The 24,171-nt window shown below is 45.6% G+C and overlaps 3 protein-coding genes across 8 annotated transcripts in view; 1 reads left to right on the top strand and 2 right to left on the bottom strand.

Annotated features, from left to right (window-relative positions):
* The window catches only part of LOC8041345 (myotubularin-related protein 3), a 60,563-nt gene extending 53,524 nt beyond the window's left edge, over positions 1-7,039 (bottom strand). For 2 of the 6 annotated variants that reach the window (XM_029976486.4, XM_029976487.4), the window contains exon 1: positions 6,894-7,028. The gene's annotated coding sequence lies outside the window, so the exon portion shown is untranslated. Of the gene's footprint in view, positions 1-6,078; positions 6,573-6,893 lie in introns of those variants that run through there. The other 4 variants (XM_029976483.4, XM_029976485.4, XM_029976484.4 and 1 more) reach the window with 4 other exon arrangements.
* A 120-nt stretch (positions 7,040-7,159) lies between these two features.
* Positions 7,160-11,160, top strand: LOC8041347 (F-box/LRR-repeat protein 20). The gene has a single exon (XM_029976488.2). The coding sequence runs from the start codon at positions 7,625-7,627 to the stop codon at positions 8,924-8,926; it is 1,302 nt and encodes a 433-aa protein (XP_029832348.1). The 5' UTR covers positions 7,160-7,624; the 3' UTR covers positions 8,927-11,160.
* A 3,663-nt stretch (positions 11,161-14,823) lies between these two features.
* Positions 14,824-23,047, bottom strand: LOC8041340 (coiled-coil domain-containing protein 86). The gene is made up of 4 exons (XM_002414595.5): positions 22,834-23,047; positions 22,122-22,251; positions 18,499-18,573; positions 14,824-14,984 (listed from the first exon to the last, which is right to left on the bottom strand). Exons 1-4 carry the CDS (start codon positions 22,932-22,934, stop codon positions 14,886-14,888), a joined length of 405 nt encoding a protein of 134 aa, XP_002414640.2. The 5' UTR covers positions 22,935-23,047; the 3' UTR covers positions 14,824-14,885.
* Positions 23,048-24,171: the final 1,124 nt, after the last annotated feature.

Raw genomic sequence — 24,171 nt, 5'->3', positions numbered from 1 at the left:
CGACGAGTTTAAATCGGGTTAGCGTCGACATATCACTGCACGGATACGAACCCCAGACCAGCGGTGGCAGAAAGGCCGCCTGTGTTTGTTATGAAAAATCCACGTGCTCCGAACGGCTCCGAACGACTCCGAACAAATGCCGAGCTCTCCGATTGGTTGTTCGTGCTGCCGAAGACGCCGTCGCCATAGCAACAGCACCGGTAACTTTTAGTTTTTCCGTACGACAACGTCGCTTTCCTCCTCTCACTTAAGAACGCGTTCGTGAATACCGATTTCTCCTCTTCTTACGATGTTCTTAACTTACGAACTTCTTAGCTAAGTTGTCGTAAACTAAGAAGCTCTTCGTGAATCTGGCCTGAAGCCTAGCGCAGCCACGATCATACAAGCTGTGTTCCAGAATGCACTTGAACACACTCGGGAGTAGAGGTTTCGCACCTTGGCGTTCGAAAATCTACCCCCGTTTCATGCTGCTTCTCCGAGTTGACATGTGGTAACCCGCCGGAGTAATCTAAACCTACTCTTGAGTAACTCGCACTGACACGTGCGTGATGATTGTAGCAATAGAGCGTCAAAAAAAGAAAAAAAACCTACGGCAGCCACTTTTTGGGAGGCTCCCGGACAATTTGGGAGACTTGGCAGGTATGGAAGAGCACTGTGCAGCGTCAGGAAGACACGAAAATGTGGCTGCCGAAAGCGTCTTTTTCGCACAAACACTCGGAGAGCGAATTATTTCGTAGAACCACACCCTCTTACTCTTCGCATTGAAAACACAAGATTCAGTACTAGGTAAGTAAACAAAACAAATATCCGAAACACGCGTTCTGGCGACGTTTTCACTTTAGAAATTTACCCGATTCCGACTCCTAAAGCGAAACCCTCATTTTTCCTCAATATACTCTGCAAATTCTTCTGGCTTTTATAAAGTACCGTAATAATTGACACCACTGTGAATTTCAAGGCTTCAAAGACATTACAAAAAATTGACTATGTGAATTTATCACTTTATGGTAATAAATACACAACATACTACTCCCAATTACAAGATTTTGTGCCTGCACAATATTCTCAAAAATCTACACTATGCAAAATTTCTCAAATATTGAGCCCTAAAAAATTTAAAGTATATCTGCATGCCTCTTAGGATATGCAGAGCAAGAGAACTAGTTTGGCCAGTCGGGGCACTTACTATAAATATGATTTATGATGGAAATCTTGTTCAAAAACCTGAAGCCATGAGTCACAATTTTGAGGTGCCTCTGTAAGCTGCGGATAATACAGCAAAAAGAGCTCAAGAAGCTGGCCACATACACCTCCCAGAAGCAGAATATGAAATTTGTTTTGACGATTGATTGATGGAGCATATATGTTTGTTTTCTGTACAATTTAGTTTCATAAACAAACAGTCTTTCTAGAGACCTTGAAGAAGCACAGCGAGAAACAGTGAATAATGATTGCGTGCGGACTTGAAAACAAACAATTTTTAATTTCAAGTTGTAAAGACACTTAAGAAAAGGAAAACAACTTCCAAACAAAAGAATAACCCTGAAACTGCAGAAACCCCCTTTTTTTGCATTTCTCAAAACAGCTACCTTATTTAGGTCAAAAATTTAATTTCATAGATGTACTTTAAAAATAAAATAAATAAATCTGGACCCTATAAGTTTCACTGTATGCATATACCACTGTATTCTGCACGCACATTGCAATCCGGAAGTGCACAGGAATAAACCGTATTAAAATAATATATTAGGAAAATGTCTGAAAAGCAAAATGCCAGCAATGGTCTGTGGACACCAATCTCACATACCCCTTGATTGCCAATTTTTACTGACAGCACAATGTTCCTGTAGTTGGCGACAGGTTAAGAATTCAGTAGATGATCCACCTCCCATGCGAGCTTTCTGCACTTAATAGCAATTCGTTGCACGCACAACCGAAGCCCAGAGGAAGGCAATGAGCTCGTGCTGGAGGCAGGGCTTCTACCGAATTATTAGCCAATCACCGACCATAGAGCCCTCTGAAAATCAGAGTTTCAAGGGCAGGAATGGTGCATAAAAATTCATCCTACAAGTTAATGACCTTCACAAAAAAAAAAAAACTTTCAATATACTGCTTGAAGATGGAGGAAACTAATTTATGCTTACAGATATCCGAACCCAAACTGCTATTGGTGTTTAGCAATAGCAGTTTGGTTTCAAGTATCTGAAAGCCCCCATATACTGCTTTTTTCCACCTTCGCGCAGGACTACCGTCGCAAGCTGAAATTGTCAATGCCGAACTCAACCATGTCCATAAAAGGGTCAACCTGATGTGCTAGACTTCATCAGAAATCTGTGTCGGACATGGCACTATCTCCATCATCCTTCACTTAGGCGGAACTGTCATGACCTTGTTTTCAATGCAAATGGAAAAAAGGCTGCGGTGAGCTTTCCAAACATTCACTTCACCAGAACGACCTGCAGAGGAGCCAATGTGTTCCATACTCTCAACACGCGAACAAGACAATTTGTCACAAGATCCACGAAACCACCATGAAATGCAGTTTTTTCTTGTTTTCTTTTTTATATGTATCTGATGCAAGGTGACAAGGGCACACTAAAACGTAACTATTGTAAAAAACCCGAAGAACACCCCCCACTTTCACTGCAAACTGGGTTCATCTAGACATGGGTGCCTGTTCGGTCAAATCGGGCGCTTAGCGTAAAGTTTGCAGGATTCCCAAGTTTAGGAAATGTCAATAGCGGGCGCCAGAACGAAGTGGGCACTGCCGCCGATTTTTACGGTAGTTATACACAAAATTTTATATTTTGCGGACGCCAATTATTATTTGAGGAATCCCCATTCATTTACTGTGTCACGAAGAATCATAATTCTGTTTTTTCCTTGCGACACAAGACGAGGTAACCATGGCTCGAGTCCACTCCGCGTTAATTTTTCTCCGCGTCACCTCGTCATTTTCACCCCGCACATGGTCCTCCTCCTCAGAGTTTAGAGAAAAACTGCTGCTCCACATTGTACTATCTTCTATGTGAAGCTAAGATGTGAAACAAAACTCTAAAGTACATTTTGTATTCAGTGTGCATCAGCTTTACGTCCAGCGTCATTCAGCCAGAGATTAAAAATTGTTTTACAATCCAGTGCCTCCAAAAAAGAAGAAAAGAAAAAAAGTCCCGTAAGCAGCTGCACGGATTATATACCGAGGTCGCTCTGCTTCTCACTGTTGGAAAAGCTCAGCAGGCACGGTTCGGCTCCATCCTTTCTACCTTTTCCCCGGTGGCAACACACTTGGGGTGTGCAAAGTGGGGTCATGAGATGCTCAGGGGTTGCACCATATTGAAGCAGCCATAGACTGTGGGAAGCAGACAGGAGTGCTTACCCCTTAATTCTAGTTGGGGCTTGCAGTTTATAGTATGTTCATTGCTTAGTACCAAAGATAGAACACCAACGAAGCTCATGTTGCACACGAAAGGCACCCCAAATGCATACTCTTCAGACTAAAAGCAAATATGGACTGGTGCTAAACAACACAAGAGTAATAATAACAAAAGCATAAAAGGGTGGCAAGTTAGGCAAGCTGGCAGTTAATGAAATTTTTAAAAATAATGCAAAAATGAGAACAAAGAGAAAGCATGTGTCAGTGGTGCACGCTACTCTGACCTTGTTTTATGCTTGTTTTTTGTTCTATTTTTTACAATAAAGCATTTATTTTATTGGTATGAGCGAATTTAAAATCAATCCAAGTATTTGTTATGAAATTGTGATACTAGAACTTTCACTGACTCATGAATGTATAGGATGTGAACCTGGTTGCTTGGCTAGAAATACCTAGTGCAGGGTGAGGGGAGGGTTGTCGTCAAATGATTTAAAAGGTTCGGTCCGAAAAGTCAGAGCACCAGCACACACTTTACTTCCAGTGATCATGCCCTACTGCAGGCGACAAGTTACGAACTAACTTTGATAGGTGCCTCGAACAACACCTCCCAGGCTGGGCCTCGCACCCACCTGACATATGTTGCCATGCCAGATTGAAGTAGCAGCATATTCCACTTTTCACCCTTACCCTGAGCAGCAAATAATTGAATTCTCAAACGACGGAAGGCAGCCCATTTGCTGAAAACAACCAACGCCGAAACAGAAGTGAAGAGAGAGCGAACCTAATTTTCTAAAGATAGGCAGCCGCTTCTGACCCACATTTCTTATCCACACTATTAATGCTCTTCAGTCCTCTATATGAGTTTCTCTTGCAGAGGCTGACACGATATCTACCAGTGAACACCTCATTCGCTGTTGATAATGTCTCGATAGCTCTATAGACGTCACCACGGCTTTATTATGTTGTGGAAGCTGCCCACCACTGACTGGTCACTCAAAGCAAAGTTCTGCTAAATGAATAGATAACTCATTTACTTGAGTCGCAAAACAGTTTGCCATGTGAAACACTTCCAAACAGTTTTTACGCAGGCATTTTACATCAGGTTCAACTTTATACGTGCCAACTACTCCAGTCACGACAACTCTGTTCCATCATAACCCAAGGAGATTGTTCTCGAGACTACCGCAACACTCCCCAAGTTGACCCAGCCTAGCCAGAAGAAATGTTGGGCAGGAAAGAAGTGGACCAACTTTCATCCCGGAAGAGAATTTGAAACAACTTTTGAAATAAACGACTCAGACTCACCCACCCACATGCACCTGGCTGGAGTGCAATAGGGTACAACAGAGACTTCATCTCCTTAGAAAAATTAAATCTATCATATGAATCATGAGTGCCATTGTTGAAAATGTACCTCAATGAAAAAGGTGGAAGATAAGCTATGTCATTCCTAGTTGCCCCATCAGCAAATATGGTATTGTTTGGAACTCAAAAGGCATGCACATACTTGGTGTCTGACAATCAATCAGGATTTCATCGCAAAAACAAATTAGGCACAAAAAAGACTGGCAGCAGACTATGAAATTCAGATTCCTGAAAATGCATTCTGCAGTACCATTGCTGCCATGCTAAACACAAATGTGGTTCAATTCTTCACACACTGGTAGGTAAGTACCACAACAGCCTGCTTTCCTCGAATTGCTTCCAAAGGTAGTCAACAGAAAGGACTCGGGAATTGATAAGCACGACACGATAAAGACTGACGCTTGTTCCGTCGCCTCGCTTGATAGGCAAATGTTTGCTACGCTCCACACCCATGAATATATATCTGTATGACGCACTTTCACCAACTTATAAGCGATTTTATTTTTACTTTTTCGCTAGATTTGGTGCTTATAATATTTGTTTCGATCTCGGGGAAAGGATCCGCTGCTCTCTATCTGTGTGCCCTGAACACGAGTCTGCCAGAAAGTCTGGACAAAAGACTGTTTGCCCCCCGATAAGATAGGAGCTTTTAAAGGGGCTTTGACTCGTGCTGTGAGGGAGGTATACAGGACTGATATATACCCCGGCAAACACCTTACCTCCAGACCATTACACCACAACACCCCTGCAAAAAAAAAAAAAAATTGCAACTGAAATAAAAATTAAAAAAATAAATATAAGCAAAGCATGGCACACATTCCAGTGCGTTAAGTTTCCAAAAACAACACGCGTGTCACTTGTCACGTTTACGCTCTAATCATACGCAACAGTGCCCGCTCTCACACGAGTGCTTCGTCGCGAGCAATATGATGAACATCTGACAGATGAGCTGTAGATGCGCAGTCACGTTCGCCAAGGGCCCAGTTTTATTTTTGTGATTTTATTATTTATTTATTTTATTTTTTTATTTTTTTCACTTCTCCAGCTTCCTTAGGGCGTGCATGAGTATACATACAAGTGGCTCACAAAGGGGCTGGTTCGCTTATCGCGTCCAAAAGATCCGCTTCGCCCTTCGCGGCCGCGAAATGCCCACATGAAAACGTCTATCCGAACAAGCCGCCGTACTTCCAAGGCTGCGACGTTAGCCCCGAGTTGGCGGCGGCGGCGAAAAAGGAAATCGTAGTTTCCCCCTATTTCTGTGGCCACGCGACAACGCGAGCACTGCGAACCAAAGACAGTGCCGATGCGTGCTCCTCAAGAAAGCGTAAACATGGACTTACTGGCAGCTGACTGGCCCGAGTCAGACTTGCCGGCACCCGTAGAAGAATGTTTCTTTTTCCGAGGCGCTGAAGGTCATTCGGCGTCCCCTCCCCCTTAGCAGCCCCGACTTTCTCCCTCGGCGCCCGCCTTCCCATGACTGTCGCCTCCTCCGAGTGCCTACGAGTGCGCTGCCACCTTTTGTTCTGATCCCTGCGCTGTTCCCCCCTCGTAGCAGAGGCTTTGCTCTCGCCCAACTCCTCGTTCCTCTAATAACACGGTGTTTCTGAAGCGTAACGGGGCATTAAGGAAGCCGCCAGTCGCCGAGGCATTTCCCGCTTCGAGTCTGGCTGGGGCTCCCGGCTGCGGCTCGTCGGGGACTGAGTTGTGTTGACAATATCTGCCCGCGTAGACAAAATGTCCGACTGAACCGGATTTGCGCTGCTCCAGAGGCACGAGCCCAGACGGTTCGAGAAAAGCGGTAGGCCGCGTGCACTACCCGAACGTTCGCGGAAGAGGCAGCAGCCGAAGAGAGGACTCGCCAGACGTCGGGGAACGGTAGAGGCTAGCAGTGACCCACTTTCGACGTTGCAAACTGCGGCGACAAGCAAAGCGCCGCTCGTGAGCAACTATCGATGCGACAGAACTAAAGTCGACTCGACGAGAAAGCGCTCGAGACGAGTTCTAACGCGCTTAAAAGCCAAAGAGGCGTTCGTGAATGGAGCGAGTCGGTGAGATTGCTGCGTCCATGAGAGCGACTGTAGGGGAGGCGATTTGTAAGCATAGACGGAACGCTATCGGCAGGGTTACAACGGACAGGAGGAGACGTACAGCTCACCTTGTGTCTCGGCGAGTTCAGTGACGCAAATGAAAGCTTAATTCCCTAGCGATGATTGTTAGAATTTTGGCTACTATCATGACGTAAATAATCCCCTGGCAGAGAATCGATCCGACTCCATGAGTTACGTCATATCACAACAAAATACAGCATAAAAGGCCACCACCACACCAGATGGCGTTACGGAAACAAAACTACTTTTTACAATTGAAACATTATTTGTTTGGTTTTTAGAATATACGACTTTTTTTTATATATATATGAACAATAACCGCTACAATTATTAATGTTTTACTTACTCGCGTGCGCTCGCCATCTATCAATGAGGAGGGAAACTAGAAAGGAAACAGCGTTGTTTCTGTAGGTATGTTGTTTGCGGTTGTTGTTGTGGCAGTTGCTCGTTGCTCTCCTCGCCGACCTCCTGCCCCTCGCTCTCCGAGTCCGAGCCTTGTTTACATTCAAGTTGTCGCATCATTGCCCGTTTCTAGTAAGCTGACGGGATGAAACGCTACTCGGGAATTGTTGCCGCAGTCTCTACCACTTCCGCGTAGGGAACCGATTGCGTCAATATACGTGCGAACGATGAGGAGGTACTGCGTTGCTTCCTGAGGTGCAGCGAGAAGGAGCTTGCTCAAGAACTGCGCGGGGCGCGATCAGGATCGGCCACAACGAAGAGAAGAGGTGTCCGATGGCGACATGGCCGGCCTAGCCCGAGCAGGCGTGCCCCAGTGATGACCCTGACGCCCAAGGCCAAAGCGGAGCTGAGGGGAGTCACGGACGACGAGGCGCTCATCAACAAGAAGCTCCCCAAGGAGCTGCTGCTTCGCATCTTCTCGTACCTGGACGTGGTGTCGCTATGCTCGTGCGCTCAGGTGTCCCGGCTGTGGCACGAGCTGGCCCTGGACGGCAGCAACTGGCAAAAGATCGACTTGTTCGACTTCCAGACGGACATCGAGGGCCCCGTGGTCGAGAACATCTCGCGTCGCTGCGGGGGCTTCCTCAAGAAGCTGAGCCTGCGCGGCTGCCAGAGCGTCGAGGACGCGTCGCTCAAGACATTCGCGCAGAACTGCAACAACATCGAGGACCTGAACCTGAACGGCTGCAAGAAGCTGACCGATAGCACCTGCCAGAGCCTGGGCAGGCACTGCTCCAAGCTGACGGTGCTCGACCTCGGCTCCTGCTGCCAGGTGACGGACCTGTCCCTCCGGGCCATCGGCCAGGGCTGCCCCAACCTGGAGCATCTCAACATCTCGTGGTGCGACCAGGTTTCCAAGTACGGCGTGGAAGCCCTGGCGCAAGGCTGCGGGCGCCTGCGCGCCTTCATCAGCAAGGGCTGTCCGCTGGTAAATGACGAGGCCGTCTCGCAGCTGGCCAACCTCTGCGGCGGCCTACAGACGCTGAACCTCCACGAGTGCACGCACATCACGGACGCGGCGGTGCAGTGCGTGAGCCAGCACTGCCCCAAGCTGCACTTCCTGTGCGTTTCCAACTGCGCGCAGTTGACGGACGCGTCGCTCGTGTCCCTGAGCCAGGGCTGCCAGGCACTGTGCACGCTCGAGGTGGCCGGATGCACGCAGCTCACGGACAGCGGGTTCCAGGCGCTGTCGCGCTCCTGCCACGCGCTGGAGAAGATGGACCTCGAAGAGTGCGTGCTGATCACCGACAGCACCCTGCTCCACCTGGCCAATGGCTGCCCCAGACTCCAGCAGCTCAGCCTGTCCCACTGCGAGCTGGTGACGGACGAAGGCATCCGCCATCTGGGTGCGGGCGCGGGAGCCGCCGAACATCTACTGGTGCTCGAGTTGGACAACTGTCCGCTCATCACAGATGCCTCGCTTGAACACCTTGTGCCCTGTCAGAGTCTACAGCGCATTGAGCTCTACGATTGCCAGCTGATCACGCGCGCGGGCATCCGTAAGCTGCGGAGCCATCTGCTGGACCTCAAGGTGCACGCTTACTTTGCCCCTGTCACACCTCCTCCCTCTGTCGGGGGTGGAAGGCCACGATACTGCCGCTGCTGCGTCGTCCTCTGAGCATCAGCTGCGTCTGCTAGTCAACGCAACGGCTACATTTGTGCTACGCCGCTGTTAGGTCCCAAGGGACGCCAAGCACTGGTCTTAATCTTGTCTCCCGAATTGCACTCGAGTCTGTCCTGTTAAACCATATTCATTGAATTGAGCCATCAACTTGCCACTGCCATGGCACAGCTTTGGCATGGCAAAGGTCTAGGGGTTTTAGTACTGTTAACATGGTGGCTTCACATTTTTATCGCAGCAATGGAATCTGGTTCCAGACACACCATCCAGACCATACAATAGATGCTGGTGATTTCAAGCAGTTGATGTCAGGATGAGCATTGCAGTACAGCCAGAGTTCTCTGGAAACCCCAGTTCCTGTCCTGACCGGTACCTCATTTTGTGCCTCGTACTGCATGTCATCGCAGCTCATAGAGTAAACAGACAACTCTGCCTCTAAAGACACCCCAGGGGTTCCTGCTCTCAGTGAAGAATCTCGTGTCAAAGTTGGGAAGTTGTCCCTTTTTCCAGAGTTTCTAGACGTTTTCTAGACAATTTTTGCCACAGATTACTATCTTTAGCATTTTGGATGAGTAGGTCATGTGCACCGCACTGGAGCCACTGGATGCAGTTTGAGGGAGACAAGATGTGCTTTCATTTCGGCTGCCAAACTGAAACACGGGCATTGTCTGCGCTACTAGTCTGTTCCGCCAACATGACTGAGATATGGTCGACAGACCATCTTTCAAAGTATACCTCAGCCATGTTTTCTCTTTACTGATATACACATGCCCATGCAAGCATATTGCTTAGGTCATAGCTTTCATTATTGATTCCTGAAGTGTCATCCTCGTGTTGTTAGGGTGAGGACAGCTAACAAAGTAATATAACTGAAATAAATTTTGGGCACAGGCCCACAAGTACGAGCGAATTGTGATCATTAGTGAAACGTAGACAGAACATCCTTTAGGTAGAGTTCCACTTTCAAAAATGTCTCGTTTACATCAAATTCACTTCACTAGTGATCCTCAAAGAAGAACCTGGTGCAGGTGGTTAAGTATGTTGCTGGGCTTATTGGTGCATCCTGAAAATCATTGTTGCAGTGATTGTTAAAACATTGATTGAGTATGATGGAAGTTAATGCGTGTTTAACTGTGCAAGGAATGTGAAATGCACGTTGCTTTCTTCCGAAATGCCATCCAGTGGCTTCAGTTGCAGCACCCACCTGTCGACGCAGCAAATTGTCATTGGCTGCTTTGGGCAGTTGAATGTGATATGTGCTCCATAAATGGTCTTTCGACTCATGCAGCACCCAAGAGTGCAATGTGTGCTTGCATTTTTATGAGAGAATTGGTTGCACGAGCGTGTGCCAATCCAGGAACAAGCCCATATAGTTTCGGATGCCTGGATGCGACCGTAGTACTTGGAATTGAGACATGACAATTGTGACTGGGGTAGAAGAGAATGAGGCAGAGGGACTGGGCATGTGCGATTGGTTCCCTCTAAATTCGGTGTGCTACTGTCGCATCCATTTCTAAACAGAGCCCATGTGTGATGTGTATTTCTGCGTCTCCTCGGGGATTTAACTCCCAGGCTGGCTTTTATCGTTCATTCTCAGTTCTTCAAATTCCTCGGCATCAAAAAAGTTTTTTAAATTTGTTTATCTGCAAGATTTTGACGATGCACCAAGTGATTCTCGCTCAACGTTTCAATTTTTGTGCTCTCGGCATCCTAATGTGTGCATGAAAATTTTATGACATTGAAAGAAATGTTTTTTTGTTAGTTTAACAATGGTAGGGATCTTTCAAAGAAATGAAAAACTTACAAAGTACCACAAAGGCGATGAGCCTCGATAACCGCCAAGGCTTTTTAAGACTTACTATCTCATTCTGTTATGTCCATGCTGTGCTATACTTGTGTTTCTTTCCTAAACATGTTTTATAGCATCTCAGCTCGCATGCACGTCCACGAGCACAACAGGGCTTAGCTAGGCTTTAGAACTGTGCAGTCGGTGAACATGAGTGTTAGCCTTGTACTGAATCATACTTGGTGTGTTCAGTGCTTAACCATGTATATTATGAGGGACTGTTTTTAAGACAAATGCACCATTTTTGTGCACATTTTCTCGAGAAGCATTCATAAGGTGCCCTCCAAAGAAAAGCGTGGTTTAGAGTTGCACGAGCACCTCTGAATGTCATCTGCACTGCAGTCACCTGTGAACAATTCCATTAAATTTTTCCCTCACATTTTTATCCCAAAAACTTTTATACTCCTATAGCAGGCGTTCACCGGATGCCATATTTGAGTGTGCTGTTCATAGCACGTGCTCTGGAGCTCACACTTATGGGCTGCCAAGTTAAGCAAGCTTGATGGCATAGAATGCAATATTGCAGAGGTATTAAGGAGGCTCGCCATCGACTCACGCACAGCTGGCACGAACTCTGCTATGGCTGCCAGTGAATACTCCCGTAAGCTACAAAGAACCTGACATCTTTCCACACTTTAAATGTGTCCCAAAAAAGCCAGTTATCATTGGGAGACTCCTCACAATTCCTGTCTGTATTCCTGTGCTGGAAGTTAACACAGCTCTAAAACTTCGACAGTATAAAAGTGCTCCACAGCCATCCAAGTCAAATATTCCCGCTACTGCGCATAGCGTACCTCTACCCTGTGCAAAGAAACTTCCTACCGTAAAGAGCCACCTTAGGTTTGCAAGTTGGCTGCATCCTGTTTGATAAACTGGCAATGGCACGTTTCTGTTTCTCGTATAAGGAGTGACATCTGGCAAAAAACATGCATGGGAGCTGCTCTCGGGCGTTTTGCCAGCAGCATCGGCGTCCTCAGTTTGAAATTGGCTACCATGGTCCTGGAATGGGCAAATTGGCTTCTCGGTGCTTTTTCAAATGGGCTCATGTTTATCTGCATATTGTGAGCATTGTTCTTATGTCTCGTACGCAGGACTATTTTAAAATCTTTTCAATGTGTGGAGTGCTACGCTACTGGGTTGTTCATCAGGACAGCTCTTGAGACAGGGGTGTCTCAAGAGCTGCATTGCAATTTTAAAACTCTATAATTTGTTATTGTTTCTATGGCTCAGTCTCATGGCAGCCATTTTGAGTCTGTGACTTGCAGGGCCGTAACCAGGGGGGGGGATAGGGGGTTCTGACCCCCCCCCCCCCCCCCCCCCGAAATTTTTTTCTGGGTACGGCCCTGATCGGTGCACTGGCAGCCAGCCGATTTTAATCTCCACCTCTGCGCACGCGCAGTGGCGCTGGTCGGCTACCGGGTACCAAACCGGGACCGGTTTTCCGGTTTGCTGTAACTCTCCATTATATGCCACCGATGCACATGATTCATAGGCGAAAATAAGACAATAGACACTTTCAAAATGGCCGCCATTGTCCCCGAAACCCCCCCCCCCCCCTGAAATTTTTTTCTGGGTACGGCCCTGGTGACTTGTAATTCCCAATTTGTTCGAAGCAACTGGTAGAGCAAAGTGCAACTATATTTTATTTCATCGCATGACGGACCCCAGCAAATGCTACAAGCCATCCCAGTCACTCCAGCACTGGGAATGTGTTGCGTGGTGACTATGCACTTCACACATCCTGAAGCTCACGTGACACTTGCACAGCATTGAATTGCATGACTTTGATGGATCAAAGCATCCCCCGCAGCCCATCGTAAGGTGAAAACGGAGTATAGGATACCATGTTCCTCATACTTAGACAACAGGAAGTGGTGTCTCCGTTGTAAATAGGCAACTTGGTCATCGCACTTTGACTGTTAACCCGAGGTCTTTAACATGCATCATACAGTAGTGACTTACACAATGCAAGCCAATGCGATGCTCATCCTTATCGAAACAGAGATAATGAAGGGCGGGTACTATTGGCTTGTGAAGCAGAATGCAGTTCAAATTTCGAAGTGAAGCAGAATTCTCTTTGGGCATTTCCCTTTTAAAAACAACATCCAACAAAAAAATGCCGAGTTGTGTATTCAGTGTAAGTCTACCTTCAGTCGTGTTGGCAGAATTCACCTTTTTCTAAGCTCGCCAGTTCGGGTGGTTTCGGTATGAACTGTGCATAGGCACGACATGAGTGGGTGCAAGCGCTCCTTCGACCGACAAGACAAGGTGTTGTGAATTTCACCGAGCTGCACCACTAGGCACTCGATCGCTTTCCCGAAACTTCACCTTCGTGACCTTTATTTTTGTCCCCAAGCTCGTACAAAGCTGCTTCCATCTCCTTCCTAATGGCATTCATTGTTTCATACAAATAAATCCTCAAACCCAGTCTCTCCACTAGTTTTTAAGGGTATCTAAAACGTGGGACGAGTTCTTTTAAATATGGCACAAAAGTCGCTTTGAGAAACATGATTTTGATGCCATATTTTTTTTTTTTTTTTATTGAACAGTTACCATGACAGCAAAGGTTGACGATGTACTCGGTGCAATTCCTGCAGAAGAAATGCTGAAGGAAAAAGCATATGACGAAGGGGGAAAGGGTGCATGGCCTTCCATCAGTAGTGCAAACCACTCCTGGGCAAGGTCCAGTAACTTTGAAGTATCATTTCTGGCTTTTATTCTCCAGGTATTGGGCTCAACTGCACACAGCACAGTGAAGTGGTCAAAGAGCATAATGTTCAGCTCTCAAGGAACACACATATATTGGACTGTACTGTTCCTTCGAATGATAAAGTTAGGACTCCTTTCTTTTTAACAACTTTTTTTTCCTCAGAACTGTTAGCCTTGTCAAGGACCAAAGCAAAGCAAAGAGCTTGTAAACATGGTACAGTTCTTTTTAATTTTATCAAGATAAAATATCATACTTTAAATTCTCTTAAAACATTTTTTTTTTTTATGTATCACCAGAGGTATGCAGGAAACAACTATTTTTAGGTAATTTTTAGACATGCAGATTTAGTTTGTAACCAACTTAAAGTGTAGCAAGGCACAATACTTGGCACCGTTTCACTCTTATACAAAGTATCATACATGCTTTGTTAATACCCAAGATGCAAGGAAAATGTCAGCTAAGTCATCATGAAATAAACATTTCCACATTTCTTAAGAAAATTTAAATTGCAAACCACCTTTCTGAAATGACTGCCATGGGACCAAGGCCTCGACAATTCTAGCTTTCCCAGACAGATTGCTAGTTGCAAAAGTTGACACACCAAATGTTGTAGACATTGCCACATTGAGACACTAGGATTAGTAAAAAACAAAAAAAGCATTAGCATCTTAATTTGGCATCTGCAGCTGCTGTAAAACAAAAGGGCTGAGGAACCCCACACAAAATATGACAGGGAAACATCAACTATAAAAATAGTATGTTGGCTGAATGCACGAACTGTGTGGCAACCACTTATCACATCCCAGATGTCTAAGTTGCATGGTGAACCACCCTTAATGTATTCCTAGGTGCACATACCCATCCCTCACCCACAGCGAAAGAGCGTCTTCTGCTTTCGGGGCATTTGCGAGGTTTCCGACCTCTGTCAAATGGGAGAATGTTAATAAAAAATGTAACGCAAAAATCATTTCTCATGAGTGTTTTTGTTTCTTCTCAACATTCACTTTTTTTTTCTCTCTATGCACAAAGTTGTGCAATGACTCCTGGAATTCCTACACTGTGGCCCCAGTTGTGGCACAGGTTTCCTTTGTCACATTAATATTTTGTTAGAACATCTTCACTACCTTAAAACACTGGTGCTTATTACTACAAAATAAAAACTTCCAAAGTGGAGCCTGCAAACCTGAATCATTTGGGCACAGCTTCCTATGCACTGTTCAAGCCTTCAGTGCTCTTTACGTCTCCACACAATTTCTGTGCCAGTCGCAATATTTCAACAGTATGAGAGGTATGCCACAGATACAATGCTACATAATCTATCTTCAATGAAGCAATGTGTCACATGTTGGAAGGCCGTTTTATTTTACAAATAAATCTGTACAAATATCTGCAGACATCCATCACTTCGGCTTGTCCTTCGAAACTACCGTTGTGTCCGCTTTCTTGATGTACCTCAGCTGCTTCTTCGACATCCTCTTGATCTTGGCAATGTTCTTGATCTGAAAAATGATTTTCAAAAAATTATCCCTCTTTTATCCTCAGACTAAGCATACATTAGTTCAGTGCAGGTCGGGTCTGCCAATTTCGGGCTTTATACATGCCTCGAATTGAATCAGACCAGAGAGAAATCAACCCCCCCCCCCCCTCCCCCCCTCCCCCCCTCCCCCTCCTCCCCCCCTTCCCCGCCTTTTTTTATATCTCAACTCACTTCAATTTTCAGGTATAAACAGCTCAGGTACTCGAGAGAAAGAGAGAGAACCTAAAAAATTGAGTAGAATTTTAAGCTTGTCATTCTTACTTTTTTCAAACAATTTTCTGATCTTCCAGAGAGTAGCACAACATTCTCTTTGCTCTTTATCACTCTTGGTGGCCTTGATCAGATAAACCGCAAAGCGGGGTTGCGGTGTACAAGCATTGACATAGCCATACAGCAACCACCACTACTAATCATATTTTCTACTAGCTTATAATTTTTAACTAACAGAGCTTCCAAGCATACACTAATATCTTTACAAACCAGCCTTGGTCAGTCCAACTTCATGAGTTCAAAAAATTTGTACTCGTATGTGCTTTCCACAAAAACAACAAACTCGGTGTGTGGAATGCGACAATGTGGGTAAGAAAGCTAATCATGACCAACTCGCTCATACATACTAATTGTCATCTCTTGAATGATTGGCAATACTATAAACTTTTCTCTTTATAAAGAGCGGTCATAATTTAAACATGCAGTGTAAACAAGTGTTATTCAGTGCCCCTAAAGTTTGGTCAGAACATACTAATACTATATTAGAGGGATTTTGTGACTATGCATGATCACAGTTCGAAAAGTAGTAATGAAGGGTTCTCATTTCTCTTGCAAAGAAACAAATAATTTTTTTTGAGCAAGTTCCTCAAAAGGTGCTCACAAACAAAAACCAGAATTTCGGTAGCGGCAAATAACACTGCCTTCATTTCGTCTCCAAGGGGAAGCACCAATGTGGCACAACCACGATCGCAAGATCCCCCGAGAACTGGTGCTGCCCAAGCTTGGTCAGCATCACAAGCTCAGCTGCATCAAACTGTGACCATTCTACTGCAGTTGTCATGACAGGTTGCACTAATATAAAGCCAGTTTTTGAAAATATTAACTGTACATCTCACCGTAAACAAGTTTTAAAAGGCACACTGTACAGGAGAAAAAAAATAGTGACAATAGGTATGCAGATGTTTCAAAGTATGCAGTAAATGTGCCATATTCAATACTGGCAGTATCTAGACATTTAGTGTCCTGCACTCAATGTGTTGTAAATCCTCATGCTTCCACAATTTACTGGCATACAACTACGTTCTCCACGAAGATGCCTGCTAGGTGGCACACTGCGACATTCATTATTTTCCTATGCAAGCCTACTGGCACGCATATGTGCACGAGAGTGACTGCTTAAAATTTTCATAGAAGCCGGCTTTCACTTTGAACATGTCTTGAAATTTTCAACACTCTCATCGTGCTAACAATGCACGGCAAAATGCAACGTGACTTTTGGGTCAACAGCATGGCTTTTTGCAAAACTTTGTCAAAAGACCAGAGTCTGCAAACAAAATGGTAAGCAATCTCTGTTGCGCTTTGTCAGGAAGGAGTCAGAACACATCGGCACACGGTTCACCTACACGCAGTCAGTCGACAGTCCCCAATGTTCACTAGTAAGAGCAAACTTTTCAAATGAAACTGAAGGCTTGTATGTGTAAGCAGCCAATGGCACAAGATACTTTCTTTGGCATTAGACAGCATCACAATTGGATCGGTGGTCGAGTGCCTTAATGCACCACAGCTCGGAGCACGTGGTGCAAGAGCTCACGCTGCAGAGCTCAGAAATGCTAAACTCAATCCCCACCCCTGTCCTTTCCAATCTGGACGAGCATCGTACTGGCGTGCAGTCATGTTTCACTACTGCGTGATGCTCATTAAAGATTTCAGGCTAGCAGTCGCACCGCATTCGCTACATTTCTCATCTTAAAGGGGCACTGACACATCAAAATTGTATTTTTTTTTTATTATCCGAAACAATTGAAAACGATGCCGGGACATTGCGTTCAACATTCGAAATTTGGGAATTCAGTATTTGTGAAGTAAGAAAACAATTTCCAAATGCCGAATTCGAAGGTCCCGCGCGATCCGCGCCGGTGCGTTGACGTCAAATATTGCGGAGTCCTGAGAGTCCACTTTCTTTCACGACTCTCCACTGTTGCCATGGCGACCCAAAGCGAGGAGGAAAGGAGCGAGCGCCAGCGGACCGGTTTTGAGCGGTGTCGCCTGTTTTCTGCGGGAGGATACAAATCCAGGAGACGGCACCACAACGGACTCCGATTTTTGGCATCTCAAAAAGAAGGGCCGTAGTGCGATCGCAATTGCGTTAAAAAAGATGTTTTTTGATTGCCGTTTTTAAATGTTATAGAAATGTCGCCTACAAAGCTTCTAAATTTCATGATTCTAGACGTCCCGAATCGAAAGAAGCGAAGAGGCGAGAGGTGGAAGAATCAAACGCCAAAAATAAAAAGGCGCGCGTGCAAAAAATTTTTTTTTCGCGATGCGTTTTTTTTTTTTTTTTGTGTGTCTATGACTGTAATTTGCACCGTTTTAGACTATAAAAAAATATGACCTTTGGGGTGTCAGTGCCCCTTTAAGTGGGTAACAATAACGCCATAATCTGGTACTAAATTTCCGCTGTCTAAACATTTAATGACCAATTCGATTGATTTGTTTGACAGCATTGTGCGACAATGCCTCCATCTTCGTGACGGTCACGCCACCCGTCGCCCGCTAAACCAGTCAATTTCACAAGACGGCGTTCGACACCCAGTTTGGTGGAAATTTCGAAGTAATGTCAGCATCACGTTAAGGCTGGCCTTTGCAGACTACCCAAAACCAAACTGCATAGATTTTTTCATGGTTTCTTTTATGGCAAAAAGTTTAGCAGTGCTGCCCTTTAACTAGAGTTCATAGCAACTGATCACTGTTTTGTTGGGTAATGTTTTGTGCGATGCTTCTTGAATGCAGTGATGTTTCATTAGGAACTGTTTGGCAACACGAAAATAGGCTCGTTCGATTTACTTGCACCTCCTGCACCGGTGCAGATAAGTGTAGGGCGGTGTTTTTCCAGTCGTATCTCAGTACACAAACCGGAAGTACACTGTTCTACACATTTCTGCACCGGTGCAGGAGGTGCAAGTAAATCGAACGAGCCTTACATACTCATCCGTAATTGTTGAAGGTAAATGATGCAACCATTCTTGCTGTAGGCTGTCACTATGATTGGCACACAGAAAACATTCTCTTGGGCTGATCATGAAACAGGTGCCAACAAACCACCGGTGAGGTGCTTGGCCACTAAAAGAGGTTGTTTGACAGAAGAATAGCTTAATGCAACTCACTTATAAAAAACATTAATTCACAAAACAATGTACACTAAATTGGTGTATGTGTGTAACCAGCTTCCGATACGGTAAGAAACAGGCATTAAAAAAACCACTTACAACTTGCACAACTTCTGCTTTCTTGGCATTTTCCTCACGCCGTCTGAGGTTCTCCTCTCTTCGTTTCTTCTTCTCCTGAAATGACACAATTTCACCTCGAATAAGCATCGATTGTTGGTGGAGGTTGTGAAAAGAAGGCAAGTTGTGGACATTAGAGAAAACAATAAAGAAAGGTGAAGAGTCACAGATTTCTCAAGCAAGTGGCAGACCTTCACAGTGAAAAACCAAATTAATTGTTGATTTTCAGCTGGGTTTATTGCTCTCGGTTGTTTTGGGCTGTTTGAGCGGATTTTACCAGGAAAGAACTGCTGACAGTCAGTTTCTTTGTTACTGCCATGTGCTTCAATCTGCATTCCATCTAATTAAAGTTGGACAGACAACTTGATTGCATGGGTGCTAGTACAGTGGGGAGTCAATCTGCCATTGAATTTGACTGTCTTAAAGTTCAAGATCTTAAGACAGACTCAAAACTGTCTTGGAGAACATAATAGCGCTTCACGACAGGGACGAAGGGCAGGAACGAGACAACACAATGCGCTAACTTCAACTGGTTTAATCGTCAGAAAATCAAAGGTATAAATACTCTGCATCATCGCGCCATTCAAGCAATCCCAAGCCACGCCACTGATCGCAAGAACTGTGTCTTTTTGTCGGCCAAATCGATCGACGCCACGCTGACACATCGATCCCCGTAGTTTCTTATCAGGTCCGCCTCTATAATTTCCCTTACCGTCTTATCTCTATATTTTCTAATGACAGTGCACAAATTAAATTCAGGTTTGCACCCACAGTCATGGCAGTGCATCGACAAATGACCGTCACGCTGTCCGCTCACTTTTAGGTTGTGCTCGCGCAATCTGTCATTTAGACATCTTCCCGTCTGTCCAGCGTACTTTTTACCGCACGTCAGCGGGATCTCATAAACGACGCCTTCTGCGCAATCTACAAACGGGCTACGATGCTTCTTCACGCAGCCAACCGGTGGTTTGCGGTAAGGGTCCGTCATTTTGCACAACTTGGCAAGTTTTTCGGGTGCAGAAAAAACCACCCGAGCGTTTGGGCGGTTTGCTATCCTTTTGAAATTGTGTGCCGTTTTGTGCATGTAAGGCACAACCGCCACTCTTTGTTTCTTTTGGGCCACATCCTGGTCTGGACTCGCTACTACTCGTAGCTTCTTTAAAACCTTTTCTGCAACCGACACCAGGAGCGTTCCCGGGAAACCGGCAGCCACCAAGCGGTCTGACTGCTCCTTCAGACCTGAAGGCATCGCATGATGACACGACCTTCTGATGGCGTTCACAAAGCACAAATTTACAATTCCTCTCTTGACAAGTTTTGAATGAAGTTTTCAGTACCAACTCGCCCAAGAATCCGCATTACTCAAAACTGTCTTTTCTGCCCCTCCTAAGGCAGAAAGGCTCGCCGAAGACGGAATGCTGGGGACAAAAAAAAAGTGGAAGATTCGCAAGTCCTGGCATTAATCGAGTCCCCGCTGAAAGTGTGTCTAAAAGAGCTAGCAAACAGCTTACTTACTTATTTATTTATTTATTAAATGTACCCTCAAGTTAACTCGCTAACAGTCAACTCGCCGCAGGTAAACTCGTCAAATAGAGCGAGCCATCATGGATCACCTTGTACACGGGTTGTCGTAACAGCGGATAAATGGGCACTTAACCAGTTCATCAAAATTTGGTTTCTCTCCAAACATTCCTTGGAAAAGCTACTATGGTGCCTGGAGTATGTTGTCAACTGCTGCGTCTAGTGTCCTACCTTGCCCACACATCAAAAGCGGTCCCAGAGTGGCAACAAATTGCATCGCAGGCGGCAACGTGTCGTGCCGTTGCGATCCTGGCGGTAGGTCATAGAAATGTTGGCGAAACAGATGACCAGACAACAGAGTCGCTGCGGTTGCAATGTCCCAACTCTTGGCTGCTTAAGTCTCCAGCGACTGCCTGGCTGCAAAGCAACCCTGCAGCAGTTTGCCACACACCCCCGTTGCCATATCACTCCCAGAATCGTGGCAAGAAACGGCGTGACGCTTTTCTGATCCACTGAGCGGAAATCAAGGGACCACTTATGACGATGCGGTACACAGACCAAGCAGAGACACATTCCAGGCACTATAGCCCGACTCAAGATCACCAATGGAGGTAATTATTTTTAACTGAAGAAAACAAATTATAATCGTAAGACCATTTCCGCCTCAGTTTACTTTTTGAGTTTGTGCTTGCGCCACCTTTTTCCACCGACTTGTCACAGGGCAATAATAATGAGGCGGGCATTGGTTGCATTACATGAATACACCCGTTTTGGAAGCAAACACACAAACTTAACAAAACTGCAAAATCGTTGCCTTTTTTACGGTGCTTCTGAAATCTAAGCCTGCCAGGTTCTGCCAGACTGCCTCCGACAACTTAGAAAAACACATTACTACAGGCAGTGATTACAGTGAATCTGAAATCACAGTTCAGCGGCTCCATTCCATACCTAGCAAGGTATGGAATTGCAATGAAAAAAACTTAAAACTGCCATCTGAACCAGCCTCACAAAAACAATTAAAATTAATCCTAATACAAATCCCACAATAATCTTTAACAATAACTTTTGGAAAAAAATTTTTTTTTGTTGCAAATTTAGTGTTGGATTTTGGGGTCTTTCAGACTACGGATGTATGAATATCCCTTTCAGTAAAGCATTGGTGCCCAGCACGGGACACCAAATCCTACTGCGGGCCCTCGTGCCGAGCGAAGGCTCACACGAAGTTTGGACCTATGCCGGGGTCTCAAAAAGGGGTTAGAACCTAGGGAAAATTACCCGTTCTATTCCAATCTTTCGCCTCATGCAATCATTATCATAACCAAACTAAAGCACCACCTCCCATATAAGGCCATAGCGCCGAATTTACGGCAGCGTCTAAAAGGAGCAGATGCAAGGCACACAGCAGACACGGGGGCTGCATTAGCGTTAGGCTGGGACCCGTTCCACTCAGCGAAGACATAATCCCCGGCCGAACGCTACCGGGAGCACTCGTGTCCAATCCGGACCTGCGTTTACCTCTTTTAGATGACGCCGAAAATTTAGCACGATGGCCGTGCTATCAATACCTCGTTTAGCTCGTAAGTCCGTGTGCAGCCGAAGCTTGATCCGGTGGAACAGGTCGAGCGGTACAAAAAGGGAATCATCACGGGGTGCTCGTCATCTTTGTGCGTTTGCTAGCACACACACACACACACAAAGAAGAGGGCAGGATCACGGTGCGCTCGGTGTGCACAACTGGTTTAGCCGGTTATAGCAAACGCGCAAAGACGACGAGCACAATGACAATGCACTTTTGGTGCTGTTTGATTGGTTCCAGCAGATCACTGCACCAACTGCGGTCGAACTTATAGCAAAACGGAGTGGGGAACATCATTTATCGGACATAAAGCTATTGGAATACATTTTCCCTGGATGAAGCTGCTCGTGCGGATTTTCTACAAACGAGAAGGAAAACATGACAGGTTTCAACAGACGTAAAAGTGGTCGTCATGGCTTTTTTCCTTAGGACGAGGTGCCCACTTTAGACCGTCTGGCCGCACTGCATCGACGATTCATTCTTCCAAGTGTTGCACCAACCAACCTACCTCGATTTCCTTCCGCCGTGCTTCTTTGATCTCACGTTCCAGCGACAGCAGCGCTTTCCTCTCCGCTCGCTGCTGCTGTTTTATCTTCCACGACGTCTTCAAGGGCCTGTCCTGGCGCATGCTGGAGAACCTGGAAAGTCGTCGCTCTCCTTCATTTTTCTCACGCGTGCTAATACGCCTCGCAAGTTAATCTGCTTCTTGCGCATTTCGTGCGCTCGCTTACGCGCCAAATGAGCCCACGTGTTTTTGCTTCCTCCGACCTCAACCAATGGCGACACACGTTTAGCTGCCTCATCATCGCGCATTCTCGTACTATGCTGCCCTCTGATTCGCGTGCCCCTCCTTGCGTTCAAAGGCGCCAAAGACGCATTTTGCAACACTTGCTCGGCATACACACCTTTCCAATGTTTACAAACCCACATCCCAGCGTGCGATCTCGACAGCCCAGCACGCGCTTATTCGTGGCTTTGGAAATTGAGCAAGGCACGCGCCATACGAACGGACGCTGAAAATGGCAACGGCCAGAAGATCGTTCGCACGCGCTTTGTGTTGCTAGCGGGAGCTGGTGCCGTCAAGTTGAGCATGGAACGAGCACGCGCCCGCGCGGTCCACAATTCTCAGCTTACGATCTAGGAAAATTTCGAATAAAGCATTGAATCGCGGTAGCACACAGAGCGGTGCGAAGAGCGCACATCCCTGATGCACTGCTTACCTTTTCTTTTCAGTTTTCCAGAAGCGACCCGATTTGGGCATTCCTTTGGGCACTTCAAAGTCGTCGCCGACAGTGAGCTCCTTCTTTTTACTCTTAGTCATGTTTATCTATACTCGAAAAAGTAACGAATTACGCCGCGCTGCTCTAATAAGTCGGCGATTGATACCTAAGCTGCCAGAGCCATGTGGGCCATGTGTGTGAGGAGTGGATTGGGATTGCTTTGGATTGAATCGACTAATCTACATGACAACTCGCCGTTAAATGAAATTAGTTTTGTTATAAAATAGAAAGCTGTATCATCTTGTAACTTATAATATTTTAGATAATAACTAACATTATTTGCTGATCTATTTGTCTTTGGTAAAGGAAATATAAATAGTAGGGATGTCGCGAACCGGCGAACCGAACTGAGGTTCGAATCGAAAACATTTCGATAATTTCGACCGTAGAAGATTCGAAATCGAAAAGTTCGCAAATTTGAACACTGTGGAGTTTCGAGTTCGAAAAGTTCGAACTCGAAAGTTCGCGGTCGATTATTCGAACATCTATTTACTTGTTGGGAGTCGAAAGAAAAATACGAATATTTCAAACTTTCCTAGCTTGAAATGCGAGAGATTCGAAAATTTTGAATTTCTTTGAATCTGAAGGTCGATGGTCGAAGTTGGAAACCTCGAAGATTTCGAATATCTTTTGATCTGAAGTTCGAAAATTCGAGTTTCGAATTTTTATAGAAAAAGGTCGAAAAATCGAAGATGTGGAATTTCTTTCTGCACGAAGGTCGAAGGTTTCGGCTCTCTTTTATAGCTATATTCGGGGAAAAAACTTCGAATATTTCGAACTTATTTTAAGTCAAAGTTCGCAAAGTTGGAAGTCCAATTTTCATGATCCTCTACAGTTTCAGTTTCAGATAACGTTTTCACGTCCCACTGGTTTTCACGAAATCAGGTTTAGAAAAGTGCGGTTGTGATATTTAGGCTGCGCGAAGTTGGTCAGGCAATTAAATGAGACGACGAGTGTCCCGGATGTGGTGCAATATTTGCCAGTGCAGAGTGACGTGTGGCCATAGATCAGTAATTGTGACCGCCAGCCCGGGGGAGACGGGGGGGGGGGGGGGGGGGGGGGGGGGGGGGGGGCTCTTTAAAGTGCATCACGCAGTAGTGATCACACGAACACACTGTTTTATGATGCTCATCCAGTTCGAAACGGCCAGATGCGGGCAGGTGTGCCTCTCCAGTCTCCACCCCCTTGCACGCTGAGACTAATTCCGATCGAACGCCGCCCGAGTGATATAGTAAGTCTACTTTGTAATTAATTGCTCTGGAGGTTTATTTTTCCGGG

Source organism: Ixodes scapularis, unplaced genomic scaffold (assembly GCF_016920785.2).
Source record: "Ixodes scapularis isolate PalLabHiFi unplaced genomic scaffold, ASM1692078v2 PGA_scaffold1__304_contigs__length_218370807, whole genome shotgun sequence".
In the NCBI taxonomy this organism is placed as follows: Eukaryota; Metazoa; Arthropoda; class Arachnida; order Ixodida; family Ixodidae; genus Ixodes; species Ixodes scapularis.
The sequence above is the reverse complement of the archived record's forward strand: the minus strand, read 5'-3'. Positions and strand labels throughout refer to the sequence as shown.

Bases quoted from the DNA above. Each gene is read 5' to 3' on its own strand.
- LOC8041340 (XM_002414595.5), bottom strand. From the start codon at position 22,934: ATGACTAAGAGTAAAAAGAAGGAGCTCACTGTCGGCGACGACTTTGAA. The intron at 22,252-22,833 runs GTAAGCAGTGCA...ACGACTTTCCAG, and splicing joins TGGAAAACTGAAAAGAAAAG to GTTCTCCAGCATGCGCCAGG. The intron at 18,574-22,121 runs GTAGGTTGGTTG...GTGTCATTTCAG, and splicing joins CACGGCGGAAGGAAATCGAG to GAGAAGAAGAAACGAAGAGA.
- LOC8041347 (XM_029976488.2), top strand. From the start codon at position 7,625: ATGACCCTGACGCCCAAGGCCAAAGCGGAGCTGAGGGGAGTCACGGAC.